The sequence below is a fragment of the Pipistrellus kuhlii genome, unplaced genomic scaffold, assembly GCF_014108245.1.
Source record: "Pipistrellus kuhlii isolate mPipKuh1 unplaced genomic scaffold, mPipKuh1.p scaffold_m20_p_28, whole genome shotgun sequence".
In the NCBI taxonomy this organism is placed as follows: Eukaryota; Metazoa; Chordata; class Mammalia; order Chiroptera; family Vespertilionidae; genus Pipistrellus; species Pipistrellus kuhlii.
The window spans coordinates 4,565,697-4,588,317 of record NW_023425527.1 but is presented as its reverse complement, the minus strand read 5'-3'; the positions used below and the strand labels follow the sequence as shown (position 1 = coordinate 4,588,317).

Here is a 22,621-nt window from a genome sequence, read left to right as displayed (position 1 = left end):
CTCTGTAGAAATTATAAATGAAGATCCCTAGTTTTTCAGAGAACTTATAAAGCACTCACATATACATTATTTCATTGGATTCTTAAAATAATCACAAGCATTATCCTCATCTCTGCTTACAGTTGAGGAAACAGGCTCAATAAAGTCAAACTCTTTTTTGTTTTGTTTTGTTAATCCTCACCCCAGGATATTTTCTCCATTGATTTTTTAGAGAGAGTGGAAGGGAGAGAGAGAAATACCCATGTGAGAGAGACACATCAACTGATTGCCACCTGCAGGAGGCCAGAATCAAATCTGCAACCCAGGTAAGTGCCCTTGACTGGGAATTGAACTCAAGACCCTCTGGTGCACAGGCTGATGCTCTACCCACCGACCAATGCCAGTCAGGGCTGAAGTCAAAGACTTAAAGCTCATAAGCAGCCAAACCAGATTTCAAAGGTCGTTCACTTTCCTCCAAGTCCCATGCTCTTACACACCCACACAGTGAGCAGTCAATGACAAGGGAGAGTGTCATTCCTCATCAAATGGGCATCTAAGTGAGAGGGCACATACAGTGCAGTTGAAGAGGAATTCAAAAGCTGAGACTTTTCAAGTTTTGGTTTGAGAAAGAGAAATGCAAGATTATCAAAATATTGAATGTCTGAAATCAGAGCTCTATGCTGTACTTTGCTCTCAAATATTTGTGTTGCCTCAAATCATTTCTTTTAAAAAAGGAGTGTGTATGCAAACAGGTAGATAGACCTATAGATAAAACAAATGTGGCAAAATGTTAAGGACTGGTGGATTTAAATAAAGTGTTTACAGCTGTTTATTATACTACTTCTTGAAACTTTTTGTAACTTTGAAATTTTTCAATATACAAAGTTGGAGAGAGAAAAAAATACCTGCTATCTTTGTCTGTTCTTTCATTTATGAGAGGAATCCATCGACTTGTTACCTACAATGAAAATTAACAAGAACTAAGCCATATGGATCTTCTTTGAAAAATATCCAATCTTAAGACCCCTAAAATTCTAAATTGGGGATCAATTTTTAAAGTGCTCCCACTGAAATTTAATTAAATATGGTGAAAAAAGTCATATAGTCATACCTTATCAATAGAATGCTTGTTGTTAACAGCATAAACTATGCAGATGACATTAGCCTACAAGAAAAACGAACAAATTAATAGTATTTTTGCAATAGTAAGGAAAACTTAGCACGCCTCTAAGAGGAAAAAGTTCATAAGGACTTGCAGCAAAAATACATTCTCAAATTCAGCAATAACAACAAAATAAGTGAGAAAATAAAAAAACAAGACTTATAATCCTAACTATTTTCCCACAAAATCCTACTATTATTTTTTAACTCATTTGTGATTTGGTTGTTTTTTTTGTTTGTTTGTTTTTGTTTTTTTTAAAAAATTAATCCTCACCTGAGGATATTTTTTCCTATTGATTTTTAGAGAGAATGGAAAGGAGGGAGGGAGGTGGGAAAAATAGACACATCGATTGGTTGCCTCCTAGTGTGCCCTGATCAGGGCCAGGGATCAAACCTACAACCCAGGTACATGCCCTTGACAAGAATCAAACCTGCAACTCTTCAGTACACGGGCCGACACTCTAACCAATGACCCACACAGGCCAGGGCACTCACCTGTGATATTTCTTGATGAAGTTGTTCATCACTCTGTTCTGCTTCTACAAATGACAAAGTAAAAAATAGATTCATACTTTACACATGTCCATAAAAACTAATGGCCAGGCTAAAAGCTATGTAACACCCATCTAACATCCCTCTAAACATCCCTTATTTCTTATGTCATGGTATAGTACCAGACTAGGTAGCAAAGGGAAGGGCAGGCCAGGGGAAGGGAAGGATGATAAGGAAGCTGGCTGGCACTGGAAGACAGGTTTACCAGAGGGTAACTCAGACACAGAAGAGCAAAAGGCACTGTTATAAATCTAGGCCGGCATCTGACTCAGTGTTGACAGGGTCAGGCAAAAGAGATCAGAAACCCAATCTAGAAGACTGGGTACTGGAAAGTCAGAAGCCCAGACAAAGCATCTATCCAGACAAGGTTAAAAGGCCACATGAGAATCTGGGCAATACAAGCTTAAGATCTAGATAGCAGGTATGAGTAATATTAACCAGGCCCAGAAGCAAAACTAGAGCATGATAATGATGAGTCAAGAATTCCCTCTTTAGTGCATATCCCTGGCCAGAACTGGTCTCAATGGGTAGATGTGCCTATAACACCAAGGTACACGAGATAGGCATGATATAGGTGGGAAGAGGAAGCACACAAATGAAGAGCAAAGCCATTATTGACATATTAATTCAGATCATCTTACATTAAATGTTTTCTCCCCAAATGCCTGTTATTTCTGACATACAAACTAATATCATATGTAAGTTCAACTGCACTTTACACTATGCTAAAATAACTGGTCATTTTTAATATATTTTCATATGTTGAATAATCAATGGGTTATGGTTCCAATTCTAATACTGAAGTGAAATCTAATTATATGGCTACACTTACCTAAAAAAATTATTCTATAAGTTAAGCTACAGTTATGATACTGTAGCAGAAAGAATCCACTGCCCTCAGCTTTTAATATAGCACAGTGCTGTCCAGTAGAAATATAATGCAAGCAGCCAGGACCGGTTTGGCTCAGTTGATAGAGCATTGGCCTGTGGACTAAAAGGTCCCAGGTTCGATTCTGGTCAAGGGCATGTACCTTGGTTGCGGACATATCCCCTTTAGGGGGTGTGCAGGAGGCAGCTAATTGATGTTTCTCTCTCATCAATGTTTCTAACTCTCTATCCCTCTCTCTTTCTCTCTGTGAAAAATCAGTAAAATATATATTAAAAAAAAGTATGACAACAGCTAACACAATAGTCATCTGGTGTAAATGAATCAAAATTAAAAAAAAAGAAAGAAATATAATGCAAGTATATATATGTAATTTTCAATCTGCTAGTAGTCACCTTAAGAAAAGTAACTGGTAAACTTACTTTTACTTAACCTAAAACATCAAAAATATTAAAATTTCAATATATACTCAGAAAAAGTACTAAGAAGCTATTTTATATTCTGGTTTCATACTAAATCTTCTAAATTCACTGTATTGTACACTTAGAGCACACTTCAATTTAGACTAGCCACACTTCAAGTGTTCGAATAGTCACATGTTTCTGACTGCACAGTACTAACATTTATTTTTTAGGCTATATGAGATACCAGTTTGGCAAAACAAAGTATTACAATGTAGTTATATCCATTAAAAAATATTTTATTGTTTAGACCAGTTTTAGGTTCACAGCAAAACTGAGTAAAGGGTACAGAGATTTCCCATCTACCTCCTGCCTCCATATAGCTTCCCACTGTCAACATCACCTATCAGAGTGGCTCATGTTACAACTGATTCTTTAAAAAAAAAAAAGTTCCAGAAAAAAGCACAATAATTTAATGATGAAAAAGTAGTAGTATATAGAAAAAGATTTAAATTATAAGCAATACTGATGTGCTATTATCATATAATGTAAGCAACTTGATGACTGTTTTAACTACTATTTTACTTAATACAGAGGTTGAAAAATTAAACAAATTTAGAAATCAACAAATTCTGAAATTTAGAACTCTTTCCAAATCATCACAGCATGCCTGATAACAAATTATCCCAGAACTTCTCTCTGCAAACATGCCAATTCAAAGAGGGTCATGACTTATCTACTTCTTGTCATTTACCATTCCTCCTTCCTTTTCATCACTATGAACCCACCTTAGTAAATTAGGGAAGAGAACTGCAAGATATAGGGTCTATGTGGGTCTGGGGTAGGTACTGGCAGAAAGATATAAATGAAACAAGAATGGTAAATGGTCATTTACTGCTCAAGAAAAAGGATCACTCTTGCTTAATATTTTTTTAAACCTCAGTAAGTACCGTGTTTCCCCGAAACAAGACATCCTCCGAAAATAAGACCTAGCACAACGTTGGGAGAAAAAAATTAATATAAGACTCTGTCTTATTTTCGAGGAAACAGAGTACCTTTTTTCCGATTACTGAACTAACCCTACAGCTTCACCTACAATAGGTCCTTCATTACCTGAGTAATCTACGATGTGTGTTGGAACTCTCTCAGGGGTGACATCAGCTGGAATAGTGATTTCTTCTGCCCGAGGAGGAACCTTCATTTGAAAAAAAAAATATAGAAGAAAAATAGGCCACCGTTGGATATCATTGATTAAAATTGTTAACAGACTATGTAAATGTATCTATTTATTAGCCCCTTTCATCCATGCCTATTCTTACAGGTATTTGTTGTACTTTTAAATGCTTGTTTTTGTGTTTTATTACAATGCAAATATATATTGATGGTATTTAACAAACCACTTTTAAAAAAAAAGCACATTTCTATCTGTGTGGGCACTGGACATAAAAGATATACTTCAGATCTGATGTAGCCTAATGCAGTACTTAAATTAATTTGGAGTTTTAAACATTAGGTTTTTAAATGTTGAGGATAAAAAAGTTTTAGATGTAGAAAGTGATGTTGGCTACACAAAATAGTGAATGTATTTAATGCCCCTAAATTGTACATTGTAAAATCTAATGTTTTCATTCCATTTTGTTGAAAGCTTGACCTACTGTACAAATGAAGAACTATGTTAATCTAAAGCAATCCTCAAATAAAAACAATGTTATAAAAATTCACTTCTTCTGGAAGATAACTAATTGGCAACAGAATAAGCCTTATGTTTAATGATCCCTTTTTTTTTTTTTTAGAAATACTGGATGATTTTTAATCAATTAAAAACTCCTTATGCACACTCAAGAGGACTATGCTAAAATGATAATTCTAAACTAAGTTAAACTATCATAGAAAACTTTTAGGTATTACATTCTGGGTGATCATAATTAACGTTGCACATTCTGTAAACCACACAGGAAAATACACTTCACTTCATAAATTAAGCAGTAGTTATTTAACCATGTTACTTAAGAGGGGAAAAAAGCAGAAGAAACATTGAATGATCATATGGCCACTGTTGAAAACACTATTATATCATACATCATATTCCTGTCTAAATAATGAAGTTATACAGATATTCCTACCTAATTAAGAGTTTAAAAAAAAGGGGGGGGGGGTTTAAATGTAAATTGTGGCACTAATAACACCTGCAATATGAAGAAAGAGAATAAAAAGAAATAATTTTCATCCCATCTGTATTGATCCCATTCCCCATAACAATATCTTGATTTTATGTAGGGCCTTAACCAGCAATATCCCATACTGGAACTTCCAAAATGTAAACAAATATATTCCCAGTAATAATAAAACCCACTTTACTTTTAGTAGCACTCCCATTATAAGCTTATCTCATTTGAGACCCATACTAATCCTTTGAGGTAAGTAGGCAAAGGCAGAATGAATTATTTCTATTTGTAAAATGATTGGAGGTGGATAATATTAAAGGGTTTCAAATATGTGCGTCATAATCCTAGTTGTTCTAATGCCTCAAAGACTAGGAGGTGTCAGGTGGAAGGCAGGTGGGGATTCAGCCCTTTTGCCCTAACTTCAACAAAACGAATATCCATCTGTTTTATGACAACATTTTATGTTTAAGAAACAATCTCTCTCCCCCCCCCCCCCTCTCTCTCTCTCTCTCTCTCTCTCACACACACACACACACACACACACACACACACACACACAAATGAAGGATTACAGATTAGATGACTTCTATTATCCCTTTCAGCTCCCATTTTTAGAAATGAGATTAATAAGGCACAGAGATGACAATATCCCAGCCAAGGTCAAAAGTATAGGAAATGCAAAGGACTGAGGTGAACTCAGATCTAGTGTGACTCTTTCTCTTACACAGTTTCAGGGATGTCTTGTATAAAATAATATTAGCTTTTTCAAAAATCACAACTGTCAGAAAGGAAGCACAGGCAAAAAAGGCAGAATTTGTTTCATTTTAACTCAATTTTGAGAAATTTAAAACATTTTAAAAATAGCAAAGAAATCAAAACGTTTACCTCCTCTGGAAATTCTTCACTGACCAGAGACATAATCAGTGATGTCTTCCCAACTCTAGCTGTGAAGAGAAAAATCATTACTTTAATAGAGTGTTCAGGTTCATGAGCTCATAATTCAGCAATCACATAGACAGTCTGTTATTTGTTAGCTACCCTGTTTCCCCGAAAATAAGACAGTGTCTTATATTAATTTTTTCTCCCAAAGTTGCGCTAGGTCTTATTTTTGGAGGATGTCTTATTTTCGGGGAAACACGGTAGAATCAGAGGCATCCAAATTACCACATTTTATTATAGTACAATACGTCAAGTATATCTCTTTTTCTTCTGCTTAGAAAGTTACACATACTCATTGTTTATTTAAAAAAAAATATATATTTTATTGATTTTTTACAGAGAGGAAAAGAGAGGGATAGAAAGTTAGAAACATCGATGAGAAAGAATCATTTATCAGCTGCCTACTGGGGATGTGTCCACAATCGAGGTACATGCCCTTGACCGGAATCGAACCTGAGACCTTTCAGTCCACAGGCCGATGCTTTATCCACTGAGCCAAACCGGTTTCGGCCATACTCATTGTTTAAAAGAAAAAATTATCAAAGTTTATTATATGAAAGTAAAATTCTCCCATAATGTCCTCATTAACAGTTTAATATAGACAGTCTCCCAGATTTTTTCTATACTCATGTCAATATAATAATTTATTACAGTGGAATCATAGTATTCCTACTATTTAACAATATTCCTTTTTTATTTAATTATGTATCTGGGCAGTATTCCCTGCCCTATATAAAAATCTCCTGGGAGAGGGAAGGAATTCTGTATTATTTAATGGTACAGAATTTTTGTTAAGGATGACAAAGTTTTAGATCTAGACAGTGGTGATGGTTACACAAAATTGTGACTGTATTTAATGCTTCTAAATTGTACATTTACAAATGGATAAAATATTAAATAGTATGTTTTATATATTTTATCACAATATTAAAAAATAGCAATCATAAATCCATTTTATATTAACATTTAAAAAGTTTCTTACATTAGTTTTGGATAGTTGTATAAGAATAAATTGTATGATGTGTCATAATTAATATAATCTAACAATGAACACTGTTGAAGTTTTCGCTTTTATAAACAATGCTACAATGATTATTTCTAAAGGATAAATTTCTAGAAATGGAACTCAAGTTAGCATGCATAATCTTTTATGTTTTTAATAGATACTGTTAAATTACCTCCAAAAAAAGAATAGACCAATTTACATCTTTACCAATAAAAGGTCAGAGTGCATATTTCTGTACACCCTTTCTTTTTTAGGGCATCATATTTAAAGGGTTAATAAAAGCAAAGAAATTTTCCTGTTACATTTTCTAACCAAGGAAATTTTTTTAATGCACAAACTTAAAAAATCTTAATTTTCATTCTGAAATGTGCCTTGCATCCCACCACTTTCTGATCATATAATTGCTACCATTAGATATCCAACTGCTTATCAACTAATCCTTTTGTTATTCTCGAGGAAAACAGTCCACCTGCCTATTAATCTCTGCCATATTAGCAAATTACAGCTTTTAAAAGTAAAGTTTAAATATAAAATAACTGGAAAATTTTAAAGTTAAGGGAAGTCACATTCTTTTTTTATTTTTTAAAATAACTAAAAGAAAGGATGAACTAACTGAAAACACAAGTCAAGTCTCTGGAAAAATAACAAATGGCTGGAGAGTACTTGTCAAAACGTAGAGGGTGTGCTGGGAACAAGTGAGGTCTGCTGGTGGAGGGACAAATTAGAGGGTCTAACAGGTGCCTTCTAGCTCTGATTTCCTCGGTTCTTTTCAACCGACTTGTGTGGGAACACTTGAGCCTTTTCCAAGTGGCTGAGAGTAAACACTGTCACTGAGTTCTGACTGTGTCAGTGAACTCAGAGCCCAACATCACAGAACTGCTAGAACCTAGTATCAATGTCAGTTGATCCAGCTCCCCCAAAATATGTTCTGAAAAGAACCAAGGACCCAGAGACAGTGATTTTCTCAAGGTCTCACTAAAAGATTAGTTGCACACCTAAGAGAATAGCCCATCTCTTGATGGCTTAAGTCAGTGTCCTTTTTCTTTCTTATGCCAGACTTTAAAAAATGTTAACACAAGTTAAAAATACAGAAAAAAAATGGTGACCCCCTAAGTCAGCAAACACTGCATACACAAATACTACATAAGTTAATTAAAATACTCACTGATTCATTGCTGACTAATTCAGTAGCTCTGGCTCAAATTTTTTTAAAACTTATTTTGAGAAAAGTTCAGACTTACAAATACTGCAAAAATAGTACAAAGGAGCTAGGCCTGTCCTTTAACCAAATTCCACATATCTTAACATTTAAGCACATTTGCATTATCATTCTCTCTAAATATATATACTTAAGTGTTTTGTTTTTTTAAACCAGATGAGAGTAAGTTGCAGACATGATGACCCCTTATGCTAAACACCGGGGTCATCATGTCTGCAACTTTCTCTCAAAACACTTAAGATTAGATGATAGCTAAGAAAACTCTTTGTTTTTCTGACCAAGATCAAATACTGTATTTGGTTGTCAGTCTCTTTAGTCCCCTTTAATCTTTAGTTCCTCAATCTATCATGACCTTAACTTTTTAAAAAAATATATATTTTATTGATTTTTTACAGAGAAGAAGGGAGAGAGATAGAGAGCTAGAAACGTCGATGAGAGAGAAACATCGACCAGCCGGCTCTTGCACACCCCCTACCGGGGATGTGCCCGCAACCAAGGTACATGCCCTTGACCGGAATCGAACCTGGGACCCTTCAGTCCACAGACTGATGCTCTACCACTGAGCCAAACCGGTTTCGACCATGACTTATCTTTTTGAAGAATGCAAGCCATTGAATTTGTAGATTTCCCCTCAGTTGGGTTTGCATGATGTTATTTCATGATTAAGTTCAGGTTTTGCACTTTTGGCAGGAATACCCTAGAAGTGATGTTGCACCCTCTTCAGTGCATCACAGCAGAAGGGAGATGGTGTCAATTTTGTCCCATTACTGGTGATGCTGGCTGTCATCACTTGGAGGAGGTGGTGTCTGCCACTATAAAGTTATTTTTCCTGCTGTAATTAACATGTATCTTAAGAGGAGATACTTTGGACTACGTTAATATCCTGTTTCTCATCAAACTTTTGCGCACTGGTTTTAGCAGCCATTCATGATGCTTAAATTTTGTTTCTATCAAACCTTCTACATTACTTTGCATTCTACTGTAAGAAAATCATCTTCTCTTCTGATTCATATTAGCATGGTCTCATGGATTATTCTATGGTTTATAAGCTGTTACTGTCACTATTTGGAGGCTCCAATTGTTCCAATTTACTTTTTAAATGACATTTATGTAGGTATAAATCAGCATGATCCCATTTTATTTTTAAAATATGTATTTGCATAGAAAACACACACACATCTGGAAGGATATATATACCAACAGTGGTTCACTCTGAAGTAAATGTGCTTGTAACTTTCTTTGTGCATTTCTATGGTTTTCCCAATTTTCTAAAATAAACATAATTTTTGCTACTAGAAAGAGGTCAATAAGTACTATTTTAAAAGTTATTTTTGGTAGTCAAAATTGGCATATTTTAAATTTACAGATGGCAACTGGAATTTACCTAAAGGTTGACATGTAAAATGTGTGCTTTCATCCCTTCAATAAATATTTTGAGCACTTCTTTCTGCCAGGCACTATTCCAGGGACTGCAGGTACCATTCTCCGAGGTCTTCTCTGCTTTTTAAACTTTCATGGTGATTATAACCCAACAGACTTATACGTTTCTCACCAATAAAGAACACTCTTTCTAAAAACCAGCATAAAAAGCACAACTCAAAAACTGTGGCTATCTTGACTCACCCTTCCTCTGCACTCAGCCTTCAAATTATGTCAAATTTTCCTCTGAAATTCTTAATATTCATTTCTTCTTCTCGGTTCCTATTTTCCCTATGGTACTTTTACTGAAACGCCTCCCGGTTCCCAACTTTCTACCCCTTCCTCTTATCTCTCCTCTTATTAATTTATCAACAATATAAATCCCAGTCCATGTTCCTCACACATTCTTTTCACTTTCTAACTCACCTGATCAAAAAAAGTCTTCCTACCACATCAAGGTGAAACTATTCTACTGCCTTTGAAAATCATACAAAATTTAACACAGCTCATTTATGTAATCTTATTTCCCACATGCACGATTTGCTCAAATAGGCCATTCGGCTCTGTATAAATTCAAACAAGCCACGATGAATCCTGCTTCCCCAAGGGTTGTTTCTTCACCTAAAATGCCATTTCCCCTCTTCCCTCTCCAGCTCCAAATAGTAACCATCACTCAAGGACATCTTAAGTTCTATCTAAACTCTAAAGGCATCCTAGGGCTACTATAGCCTCCTGTCCACCTTTGAACTACAACTGTGACACATAACTTGCATCAAACTATTATGAATATAAAGTACATACTTAATATGTATGAATTTACATTAACACAATAACCATGTATAATATTTGAAAACAGTGGATAATAATCAAATTTTCTTGATTTTATACGAGTGGGAAAGGACCTATAGCATATCGACCAGACTGAATGAACTGTTTCACTTGGTTTCACCTCCCCAAACACAGCAGTATTTGGAAGCTTCAGCACTGCCATTGAGGAGACTAGTCCCACCTCCTAGAGATTCTGAACACTCCCTTGCAAAGCTTTTCTTAAGAGCAAATGAAGAGCTGGAATAGTATAGTAAATGCTATTTCATTTCTAAAATTACTTTGTTCAACTTGATTCTAGTAAAAATTAAAGTGTTGCAATTTCAAATAATATTAAAGGAGGGTATGATACAATAAAGAATACACCTGGTCTACCCAGCGTGGCTAAGTGGTTGAGCATCGACCTATGAACCTCAGGAGGTCAGGGTTCGATTCTTGGTCAAGGCACATGTCCACTAGGGGGCGCCAGGAGGCAGCCGATCAATGATTCTCATCATTGATGTTTCTCTCTTTCTCCTTATCTCTGAAATCAATAAAAATATATTAAAAAAGAAAAAAGAATACACCTGGTCGTTATCCACAGTTCCTGGCACAGAACTTTAAAATTGCCTCAATGATAGGAGTGTCTTTTATTAGCCCCTTTCAACCATACTTGAGTTTATCCCCATGGAATGACGCATTGGGGCTAAGTGAGGGCTGAGACAGCTTCAGGATGGAGGTTGACAGCCAGAAAAACCAACCATGTTATTACAGAGTTGTAACTTAAAACCCTAACCCAAAACCTCCAGGGAAAGGGTAGGTGCTGGAGATCGAGTGCAGTCACATGACCAATGATTTAATCAATCATGCTACATAATGAAGCCTCATATAAAAACTCTGGGCATTCAAGCTCAGGGGAGCTTCCTAGTTGGTGAAGATTAATGAACTAGAAAGGTAGTGCACTCTGACTCCATAGGAACAAAAGCTTCTGTGCTCAGTACCCTTTCAGACTGTCCTGTGCCCCTCACCTGCCTGTTCATTTGTGTAATTTTTACATATAGACTTTTCCTAAGTCTGAGTCTTTCTAGTGAATAATAGATCCCGAGGGGGTTTTGGGAAGCCCCAAATATGTAGTCCTCCAGGAAGAAGTGTGGGTAGTCTGGGGACCCCACTTTGCAGCTGGTGTCTAAAGTAAGGGTAATCTTGCCCTGGCTGGTTGCTCGCAGTGGTTAGAGCAATAGCCCTCAGACCCAAGGATCGCAGGTTTGATTCCCCACCAAGGGCATGTACCTTGTTGCAGGTTTGATCCCCACCAGGTGGGGTCATTAACAGGATGCAACCAATTAACGTGTCTTTCTCATTTTGATGTTTCTCTCTCATCCCCTCCCCTCGTGCCCTCCCCCCCCCTCTCAATAAATAAATAAATAAATAAATAAATAAATAAATAATAATCAGTGGAAAAAATTCCTTGGATGAGGATTTAAAAAAATAATATAAAGGGTAATCTTTTTTTTAAAATTGATTTTTTACAGAGAGGAAGGGATAGGGATAGAGAGCTAGAAACATCGATGAGAGAGAAACATAGATCAGCTGCCTCCTGCACACACCCCACTGGGGATGTGCCTGCAACCAAGGTACATGCCCTTGACCGGAATAGAACCTGGGACCCTTGAGTCCTCAGGCCGATGCTCTATCCACGGAGCCAAACTGGTTTTGGCTAAACGGTAATCTTATTGGAAACACTGACCTTTAAGTTGTAGGATGTGATGCTAGCTCAGGATAGTTAATGTCAAAATTGAATTCAGCCCTACCTTGTTTGGCTCAGTGGATAGAGCACCAGCCTGTGGACTGAAAGGTCCCAGGTTCGATTCTAGGCAAGGGCACATGCCCAGGTTGTGGGCTGGATTCCCAGTAGGGGGTGTGTAGGAGGAAGCCAATCAATAACTCTGTCATCATTGATGTTTCTATCTCTCTCTTTCCCTCTCCCTTCCTCTCTGAAGTTAGTAAAAATATATTTTTAAAAAAATTAAATTGAATTGTAGGAGACCCAATTAGTGCCTGAAAATTGTTAGAATGCAGCGGGCATGAGAGTTTTGTATTTATAAAAGAAAGTGATGATGACTCAAAACGCTGAGAAGCACTGTAATAGATCTTCTACCCAAGAGTGTGAGTTCTACTCACATTTATTTGCCACCTACTTGGACCAAGTCTTAAGTGGGGATAATATGGGAAATGTATTAAACAAGATAGACAAAATTGCCACATAAGAGGTATGGGTCAAGTGCCATGCTCAATCACTCTGTTTTAAGAAAGGAAGCAGGGGCGGGAAAGCTCAGAAGAAGGGATTATCTACTTCTCCCAGAGGCCTGGAAACACGGCAGGAAATTTAAAATGAATAATCACTTAAGGCACGTGTCCTTAAGACAGTATTGTGCCTGTGTAATGCCCCGGCAACCTTCCAGAATACCACCAACCGTTTCCCAAAGGACTCCCCAGCTGTTCTTGGCGGAAACCTGGTATTTCCTACCAGCTACTGAGCATCTCCAGAAAGACTAAGGAACAAGTATTTCTCTGTCACCCATAGGAAATATGGTAACAGAAAACATGTTTCTCTTGTCCACTGTTGAATCCCTAGCTCCTAGCAAATGCATTTAGTAAATGGAGCTGTATGGCTTAGTGGTTAAGGGTACAGATTTGAAAATTCTGTGTTTGGCTACTTTTGAGGGAGAGAGGGAAATACAATGAGGATTGAAAGTTATACACTTTCAATGTGCACGAATCCATGCACTGGGCCGCTAGTGAATCTATAAGAACAAGTGGGACTTGCCAAGCCAACATGGGGTCCAGGAACTTTTAGAACTTGACTTATATTCAGCATTTCATAACTTTTCCCTTAAATGAGTCCTTTTGATACTGGCCTTGTTTAGGGTCTTTGCAACCTCAAACCTTCAACTAGCTCAAGGTAATATTCACCTCAACACCTATAGTCCTTTATCCTAATTCCACATCATTATGCACAAGGAGGCAAAAGTTACCTTATTAAAAATGAGCGATTATCCAGCATCAGGAAACCTAGAACTTGGACCTCATATCTATTTTTTTCTCTTAGCGAGTGATGCTGCAGAGCAAGAAGAATACGTTTGGGAGAGAGCCCTAATAAGGTTAGAGTATAGAGTAATCACCGCTCTGATCGCAGAGCTCTGTGGATCACCAGGCAGGAGAATGCCTCTGCTGTGAAGTCCAATCAAGTCCAAGGGGCCTTGTACTTTACACAATTTCTTTTAGCAAGCAGTATAACTTCAGGTGCTTAAACCAAACATTTTAGAAGACCCAATGGCTGTACAATTCCTGAGATCTTTGAACATCTGGGCTTCTCTGGCCACAGTGGAGATGTCTGTTTTTTCCTTACTGTCTCCAAAGTCACAAAACTCCCACTAACACTGATGTTCCCAGAGACATTTCCGTTTCTGAAGAACTCTCCTGGATACCTTATATTCTTATCATTATCTTCCATGTTAGGAGCAGGAAAAATTAATTTGATACTCAACAACTCTGATGCTCCTTGGTAATCAAAAGGAAAATAAATCTCACTCTTGCTCGGTCCTTGAGAGGTCCTATTCTCCCTTAATACCGTTAAGCCTTTGATCCTTCTCATAATCCCCTTTTCAGATTACCATTTAAAAGTTTCGATTACATCCCACCTCTCCAAGGTCCTCACCAGAAGAAGCCTACCTAACTTTTAACAGTTCACAATATTAAAACAAAATGAATGAAATCAAGTCAATCACCAACATCAAAAAGCCTATTAGTTTTCAAAAAAGTTAAGGACTTGTTCTCCTTAATCAGACTCACTGAGAATCCCTTAGCAAAATTCAGGCCCTTGACAAGTGTCTGTGTTCAAGTCCCCTCCCTCACCATAACCCTGTCCCTCATCTCTTCTTAAAAACTCAGAACAACCCTTCCCTGGCCATAGTCCCTTCTGCTTTCCCACCGGTCCCCTACACCTCCAGAGATATTCTCAGAAGAGAAAGACCAACATTCAAAGGAAATTCAAATTTCTTCACAGCTCAGCTCAGCTCAGCTCAGTACGGCAATTCTGGCTGCCTACCCAGCAGCAAGCTCCTGCCAAGATACAAACCTGCCAGGAGGTCTATTCCAGCAGGGCAGGCCCCAGAGGCGGGAAAGGAAACACCTTGGCAAGAGAGGAGGTATTGTAAAGACTACAAGTAAAGGGCCTTACTTACGTTTGCTCGTACAGACGTACAAGACAGTGGTACCAAGAGTGGGAATACTTCAATTTATTTATTTGAATATTATCTTTTAGAGTGTGAATTTATTTTTTTATCCATTCATATCTTGGCTCACTAGAGAATATGAGGCAGTTTAGCACTCACAACAATAAAACAATTCCATCCAGTTTCAGAGGTAAGACTTTTTAAAAATCAAAGAACGTAAATCATTTCCTCATAAAAATCCGAGGGCAATTTCCTTTTTAAAAATAAGTTCAAAATCAGAGCAAGAGGCAGATTAATGAACTTGGGAGAAAACGAGCATGTTTTCATTAGTATCATTTTAGGTTTCCTTTCAGAAGAGCAGTGAGATGACAGATACTTTAACTAATAAAGGATTACATAGGTGGATTTAGTTAAGAAATGTTTAAGTGATATTAATCTAGGGCTTTTTGCTCCCCTTGTGCCTGCCTACCTCATCTTGAGTGAGACTACCAAAAAATAACAACAATAATAATAAAGCAGGTTTAAAATTAAAATTTCATGCTAATTGAGAAATGAATGAGTGCCTCGAAGATAAGGAAAACATTTTAAAAATATTTTGTATTTAAAAAATATTTATATAAGCCTAGATTCAAAAAGATCCCTTAAAAATGGCAGATATGAGTATAAACACTACACATTTTTAATTGATAAGAAAATAAAAATTATTTCCATTAAAGAAACAAAATCTCAAGCTCCTCTCTAGTTACTGTACCAATTAAATTTTATATCTACTATAAAATAAAGTATAGATATTTTATATACTACTGTTTTATAACAAATAAATATCAATGACTTTCATTCAAAATTATATATGGAAAGATAGGTATACAGTATTTCATGTAAATATTAATATGAAGGACAAAAAATCCTGTTAGCCAGCCAACTGATGATCTCTCTTCCCTCTATTTTGTCTGAAAAGTAGTGAAGTATTCTATAAAAACAAAAAGCATGTCTGAAGGACAGAAGGCCTTCTGATTCACTTCAATACAACATGCTACAGTCTGAGACTCCATGTTTCTAAGTAGGTCACCCATGGGAACATCATTCATCACTACAGAACAAATTATCTAGATTTATCCAGGCTAAAAATGTCTTTGTCTTCTCATCACATCTTTTGGACATCTAGTTCTAAATGACAGCAAATTCCTAATATTCATGAAGCAGAAATAATATTTTCTGGGTCCAATTACCGTCAACAAACACTGTATGCTTCAAAGGTACCTACTCCTCATTTTTTATTCATTAAGAAAGCGTGTCGGCTTTTCCTAAGTTATTCTAATTAGAATACACAGAGAAGGGAAAGGTGACTATGAAAGTGTATCTTTAAGTGGAAAACTTGAGCATTTGGGAAAATAGCTGAGCATCATTCCAAAGGAAAATATTATTGACCATATGCAGATGATGCGGGCCTGCAGAAGGACCAATGAATGCTGTGATCTTCCCTCTCCTTTATCCCAGTGCCCAATGGTGCCAGAAGAACAAGAGACAGTGGAGAAAGGATACTTCAACATATTGATCAGAAAATCAGGTAGTAAACACTGTCTATTTGAAACTGAGCAGTTTAATCTTCAAATATCATTCTAACAAATACCAGTATGGAAAGCTATATGGCTTTAACAGGACCACAGAGAGTTTTTTGTTTTCCTAAAATAACTATTGGCTTAATTCTTGAATTCTCTTTAACTTTTATCCCTAGCCTACACCTAAAGAATCGTTCCACAACCCCTTCATATTTCTAAGATGAACCTCTGGTTTCAAAGAGAAGTTGACTTCGCTGGGCAAGAACAATAATTCCTGGCAGCCAAGACATGGAACAGACATGCATTGTCAGTGTAAGTCACTGGTCTACTTTATTGCCAGAATACAGGAATCTCCCAGACAAAACAGAGCTAAGGACATGGGACTAGAGACGGGATGAATGCTGCCTCTTCAAATCCTACCCATAACCACAGCAGACTGGATTTAAGAAAGAATGATCAAATTTTTATGGCTGAGAGGAACGGTTTGGAAAACAAGTTAAGTCTAAATAAATGGAACTAACCGAACTCATTCATTCTTTCAACAATTATCTGGGTGCCTATTTTGTGCTCAGTCTATTCTAGGCACTGGGGATATCTAAACAAACAAGACCAATTCCCTGCCCTCAAGAAGCTTTCTAGCCCAAGGAAACAAGAAATAAAAAAGAAGAAAAGAAACAAGAGTAAAGCAAGAGCCAGATTGTGAAGGACTTCCTAAACCACCATTAAAAAGTTTGGACTTTATTCTAAGTGAAAGCAGACATCATCTGGGAATTTTTAAAATGGGTAACAAGATCTGAGATACTTTTTAAAGATGAGGCTATTTGCTACATGGAGAATGAACTAAATTAGAAGCAAGGAGACCAGTTAAGGAGACACAGTATTGCAAAAGCCTAGGCCAACCTTGAACTAGTTTGTCAAAGGTTCCGCTGATAAACTAATCAGTTACAAATCGGGTAAGAGCTACTGGATTCATTTAAAAAAGAGAATAACAATTCTACTCTCTTAATAATCTGAACAGTAGAAAACTACATCTCAATTTAATTTATAAGCAAGGCCTTAGTAAACTAAAACTACCTTGTATACTTTTAATGTAGCTACATGATTCAGATAAAGGGTAATAATGTTGATTTTATTGTAATAAGGACATTTGTTTAGCATGCAAATATAGTTAAATTCAAATTTTGGCCAACAAATCTGACCATGAAAAGCTATAACCTGAAGAACTAAGATTTGTGTGGTTGCACCTTTAAAGATTTTTAACATTTTGTTTTGCTTAAAGATGGTAATTAACGTTTCCTTTGCCCTGAATGGTATTTAATATGTTCAATAATTAAGATAAGGTGCAGGTGATATTTAAAACACTTGGGCTTTCTCTGCAAATAAACACCTTAAAATGTATGTTCAGCCTAACTTCTCTGATCTAATCATCAAATAAATATGAAGCGATTAGTTAGCAATAAAGCCTGGATGGGTCAGACTCCAGATGGGCCAAAAGGCCCATTTCACCTTCAGAGGACAGTATAAGTTTGGCAAGAGAGTGCTGAAACCATTCACAACTATTTAGGGGCCTCAATGAATGAAGCTGCGGCTGTGTGGTGCAGGGACACACACTAACAGCAATAAAATGCGCTGAAGTGATGGAAAAAAATAGGCTTTACAAAACCAGATATGATGCCCTTTTTCCTTTTCCTTTTCCCAATCCCCTTAGTTAACATCTTAAAACTACAACTGAGCCGAAACCGGTTTGGCTCAGTGGATAGAGCGGCGGCCTGCGGACTGAAGGGTCCCGGGTTTGATTCCGGTCAAGGGCATGTACCTTGGTTGCGGGCACATCCCCAGTAGGGGATGTGCAAGAGGCAGCTGATTGATGACTCTCTCCCATCGATGTTTCTAACTCTCTCTCTCTCTCCCTTCCTCTCTGTAAAAAAATAAATAAAATGTTTAAAAAACAAAACTACAACTGAATTACTACCACATTTTCCTAAAAAAGTGGTTTTCCTGATAAATCCACATTGCAGGGCAGTACTATTTAAAATAGTCTTGATCACACTTATATGTACCTAGTATTTAAAGTGCTACAGCTAGGTTAACAGCTATCAAATATTTACATTAAATCTCAAAAAGTAATGCTTAAAATGTTCTCCCTCACCTCCAAAATACTATCCTTTAAAATAACCAATTAAATGTTTTAAATAAGTATACCTCTTTGTAGTATTTTAAAAAATATATATTTTATTGATTTTTTTTTACAGAGAGGAAGAGAGAGAGATAGAGTTAGAAACATCAAGGAGAGAGAATCATTGATCAGCTGCCTCTTGCACACCACATACTGGGAATGTGCCCGCAACCAAGGTACAAGCCTTTGACTGGAACTGAACCCGGAACCTTTTAGTCCACAGGCCGACGCTCTATCCATTGAGCCAAACCAGTTTCAGCTCTTTCTAGTATTTTTAAATGTGGGAAAAAAAGTATATAATGGTATGGTAGCTGGCCTGAAGTTTTTGGTACCACACTTCTTAAGAAAAATGTCTTCCTCAAAACCTAAGGCTTTCTCGTGTCAAGTTTCGCCCTCTGATAAAAAAAAAACCTCTTCTTGCACGTATACTTTTGTCAACTCTCTTATTTGCTTTCATTTCTGCAGAACATAGCTTGTAATTTTTCTAACAAATGTTTAATTATTTTCTGTATCTCTAAATAAATAATACTGTTAACATTTTAACTTAAATGTCTTTTTAAATTTGTTTTGTTATTGTTTTTCCTTTTCTTTTTTTTTTCTCACTTAAATGTCTTAAGGCTGATAATATATTTTATATATGTATAGTCTTCCTATTAGGTGTTTTGCAGACTGATTACATGTAACTGTTTCCTATGTTTAAAACTAATTAAACATGGGATTTTTGCTTTTTAAAAATTAATGGTAAAATGAATATATTATAGAAAAGAAAAAAAGTGAATATACCATAAAGCCATTTGAGGATACAGTCAGGATCAGTTTCTAAGCAGATCATCTACGCCCTTTTCCTACCTTGTTTTTCCAAATACATCAGCATGAATCATGTTCAATAACACCTTCCTGAACTTTGTCAAGGAAGTCCATGCGAAATACAGATTGAGATATGGTTGTAGCCCTGGCAGTGTGGCTCAGTCGGTTTGAGCGTCCTCTCATTCACCAGTGGGATGGATTCCCAGTCAGGACATACACCTCAGTTGCCGATTCCATCCCCAGTCTGGACCCTCGAGAGAGGCAACCCATCCAAATTTTTTTTCTCTCTCTCTCTCTCTCTCTCTCTCTCTCTCTCTCTCTCTCTCTCTCTCTCTCTCTCTCAAAAAAGTTATAAGTTAAAGATTAAAATTCATAACTGCAAATAAAAAAGTAAGCTGGCTAAAGTTTACTTCCAACTTCTAATTCTAAAGGGAATTTCTCCAAACAGCAGGTGAACAGAGATTTCAATGAACAGCAAAACACACTACAGAAGGGGCCCTTTCTTCCTTGGGAGAATATCGCAGGGACCTGGGGGGACACCCCTAGAAGAGAGTGGGGTCCAGAACAGAACGCTTCCAAACAGCAATGGCAACGCTTTAACTACCCTGTGTTTGAAAACGAGCAGCCCAGTCCCGCCAGCCCACTCTCTTATTTCAGTCCCACCAACGGAGCCATGGCACTTGTACAGTGTTATCAAGAAGCCTCTGCTGTCCTGTCCCCAAGGGCGGGGACAGAAGGCATTTCCCCTCCACTATATCTTCAAAGGGTGAAGGGTCTCTCCTGTGTATGTGTGTACGCTGGGTCTCGGCGTGCCTGTCCTTATTTATAAATCAATTCCCCAGTAGCCACGGAATAAAGACCGGGGAAAGTAGTAACAACAATTTCGGGTAACAACAATTCTCGACTAAAGGATCGCCCCCGGAGAATTATTCATTCATTGAGCCCTTGTATAACTTGAAGTAGGGAGTACGTTTTTGAGGCGTGAGCAAGTGTATCCAGAGTTATGCCAATTGCAAAGCACAAAGAATCACTAAAAGCGCTCCCTATCTTCGTGTCAATGCTGAGAGAGAGAGAGAGAGAGAGAGAGAGAGAGAGAGAGAGAGAGAGAGAGAGAGAGGAGAGAGAGAGAGAGAGAGAGAGACTGCGTTGGCGGGGGGCAAAGGCAGAAACCTGACCTTGTGCACCAGTCGGAGTTCTGCACCCCTCCCCCTAGCTTTCCCGGGAGCCGCTCCCGCCTTCCCCATTGGCCAGGCCGCTGGTCCCAGCACCTGCCCAGCGGTGACCAGGGAGTCTCCGCTGAAGGAACGCCAGGGGGTCTGACGGGAGGCGGCCTGGAACCGCCGAGGCCCAGGAGGTGAGGATTCGCAGAGGAACAGGCGGAGAGGACCTTCGGAGGGATGAGGCCGGGCGGCCAGGGACTAATGGGGACACGGCTTGGGAGGGCGAATGGGGGACAGGGAAGGGGGTCTTAGGAGGGCCTCGGGGAGGGAGGGAGAAGGTGGAGAGCCGCCTGCAGACAGCCCAAGGGGAAGCGTTACGGTGCACGGAGCATTGGAAGAGCGCGGGGCGGGACGGGAAGGCCCGGGGCCGCAGGGGCTGCGGTGGCCGCCGCCGCCGCCGCCGCCGCCGCCGCCGCCGGTCCGGGCGCGCGGACTCACGTTCTCCCACCAGCAGGATCCGCACGTCTTTCTTCATGTCGGCGGCTCGTAGGGGCCGGGCTCGGCCCGCATGCATGGAGCGGACTCCTCTCGCTGGGAGCGCCCACTCCAAGGCACCGCTCTTCGCCCGCGCTGCCTGCCAGCCTCTCCCGCTGCCCCGCCCGAGCCTGGGCCACCCGGGCCGGCCGCACCACCTCCTCCGCAGCTAACCCGCTCCAGAGCCGGGACACAGCCAGCTCCGCCTCCTCCGGCTCCGCGAGCGGCGGCGGCAGCGGCAGCGGCGGGGTGGACGGGGCGCCGCGAGGGACAAGTGCTTTCAGAACGCGAACGCGAACGCGAACGCGGACGCTGCTAAGACTTAAGCTGCGTTCCCGCCTCCCCGCGGCGGCGCAGAACCGGGGAGCCGGGGAGCCTCTCCTACCCTCTGCTGGGCACCGATGCTTGCGTCGCGTTCTGAGCTGCGAATTTGAGTGGCAGAGCCGCTAGTCTGACCCCATTGATTTTTACAAAAAAGGGGCAGAAGCTCCTTATCCAAAGTAACATAGCTGGAGGTTGGCATGGACTCGAGATGGGGATATTCTCACCAGACTATAAACCCTAAGAGGGCAGCGACCTGTTTGCCAAATTTTCGGCTGTACCCCCACTTTATGGGAGACAGGCCTCTGGAAATGCTTGATTGAGTAAAGGATGATGGCTCCCGGATCGAGCCCTTTCCACTTCCCAAAGCCCACCACCCCGGCTGCTTGCCTTTTGCATTATAAATAAGATACTTTTAGTCTGTGTTTAAACAGATTCTTTTTTCTTTCTTTTTTTTTTTTTTTTGGTAGCCAAACTAAGTGACTTCCTGTGGTTTACTTAGGTAGGGTTTCCTCTTGACCCCGCCCCCTTACATCTGAAGTAATTTATTGCTACATCCCTAATATTAGGACAGTGCTCAGTGGGATATGCACAGGGGAGGGGGTGGGGAGAATGAATAAAGCCTATCCGTGCATGATGTGCCTTTTTTTCTATCTGAAATATTACATAATACATTTTAAAAGGAAATAAAATGTATACAATACCAATCCCCCTTCTTCCTAGGTAGGAGAACCCGTGTTAAGAGCTATTGACAAATTGGGTTTGAATCCAGAGTCCATCACCTAACAGTTATGGGATCCTGAATAAGACCTTTTACTTCTCCAAGCCTGCCCCTTCTTCTGTAACATGGCATAATGACGAATGCCTACCTGTGGTTGAGAAGAATAAATAAAATAATGCATGCCCAGCATTTGGTACAGTGCCAGACCAACAGTATTTGCTCTATTGACCTCAGCTATCACTAAAGTGGGAGGGGGTGTCCAACATGACAGTGTGTACCTCCAGGGCACTGCAAGCTTCTTTTGACAGCCCCCTCTCTATCTCCTGATCAGCCATATTTCTGAAGTTTGAACCTCCTATCTTGCCTTGAGCTTTAAGCCGTTCTCATATGATAACAGACATCCATCCATCAGGGATCCCTAGGAAGTTCTGGAGACAGCATGGCTCCGTGGCTAGGAGTCAGGACTCTGGAACCTGCCTGTGTGGGTACGAACCTCAGCATTGCCAATTGCCACATGGAAATAACACCTCATGGAATTGTTATGAAGATTAAATGAGTTCACATAATAGGAAAACAT

General features: G+C 38.9%; 1 protein-coding gene across 16 annotated transcripts in view; it reads right to left on the bottom strand.

The window, feature by feature from the left end:
• RHOT1 (ras homolog family member T1) overlaps positions 1-21,233 on the bottom strand; it is a 57,961-nt gene extending 36,728 nt beyond the window's left edge. For 3 of the 16 annotated variants that reach the window (XR_004990773.2, XM_036454253.2, XM_036454251.2), the window contains exons 1-6: positions 20,967-21,226; positions 6,030-6,088; positions 4,093-4,174; positions 1,636-1,679; positions 1,091-1,144; positions 885-937 (exon numbers count right to left, since the gene is read on the bottom strand). Coding sequence is in view for 13 of the 16 variants with exons in the window: in XM_036454253.2 (XP_036310146.1) it covers positions 885-937; positions 1,091-1,144; positions 1,636-1,679; positions 4,093-4,174; positions 6,030-6,088; positions 20,967-21,042 (368 nt within the window). In the remaining 3 variants the exon portion in view is untranslated. Of the gene's footprint in view, positions 1-884; positions 938-1,090; positions 1,145-1,635; positions 1,680-4,092; positions 4,175-6,029; positions 6,089-20,966 lie in introns of all 16 variants that reach the window. The other 13 variants (XR_004990772.2, XM_036454252.2, XM_045587357.1 and 10 more) reach the window with 9 other exon arrangements.
• Positions 21,234-22,621: the final 1,388 nt, after the last annotated feature.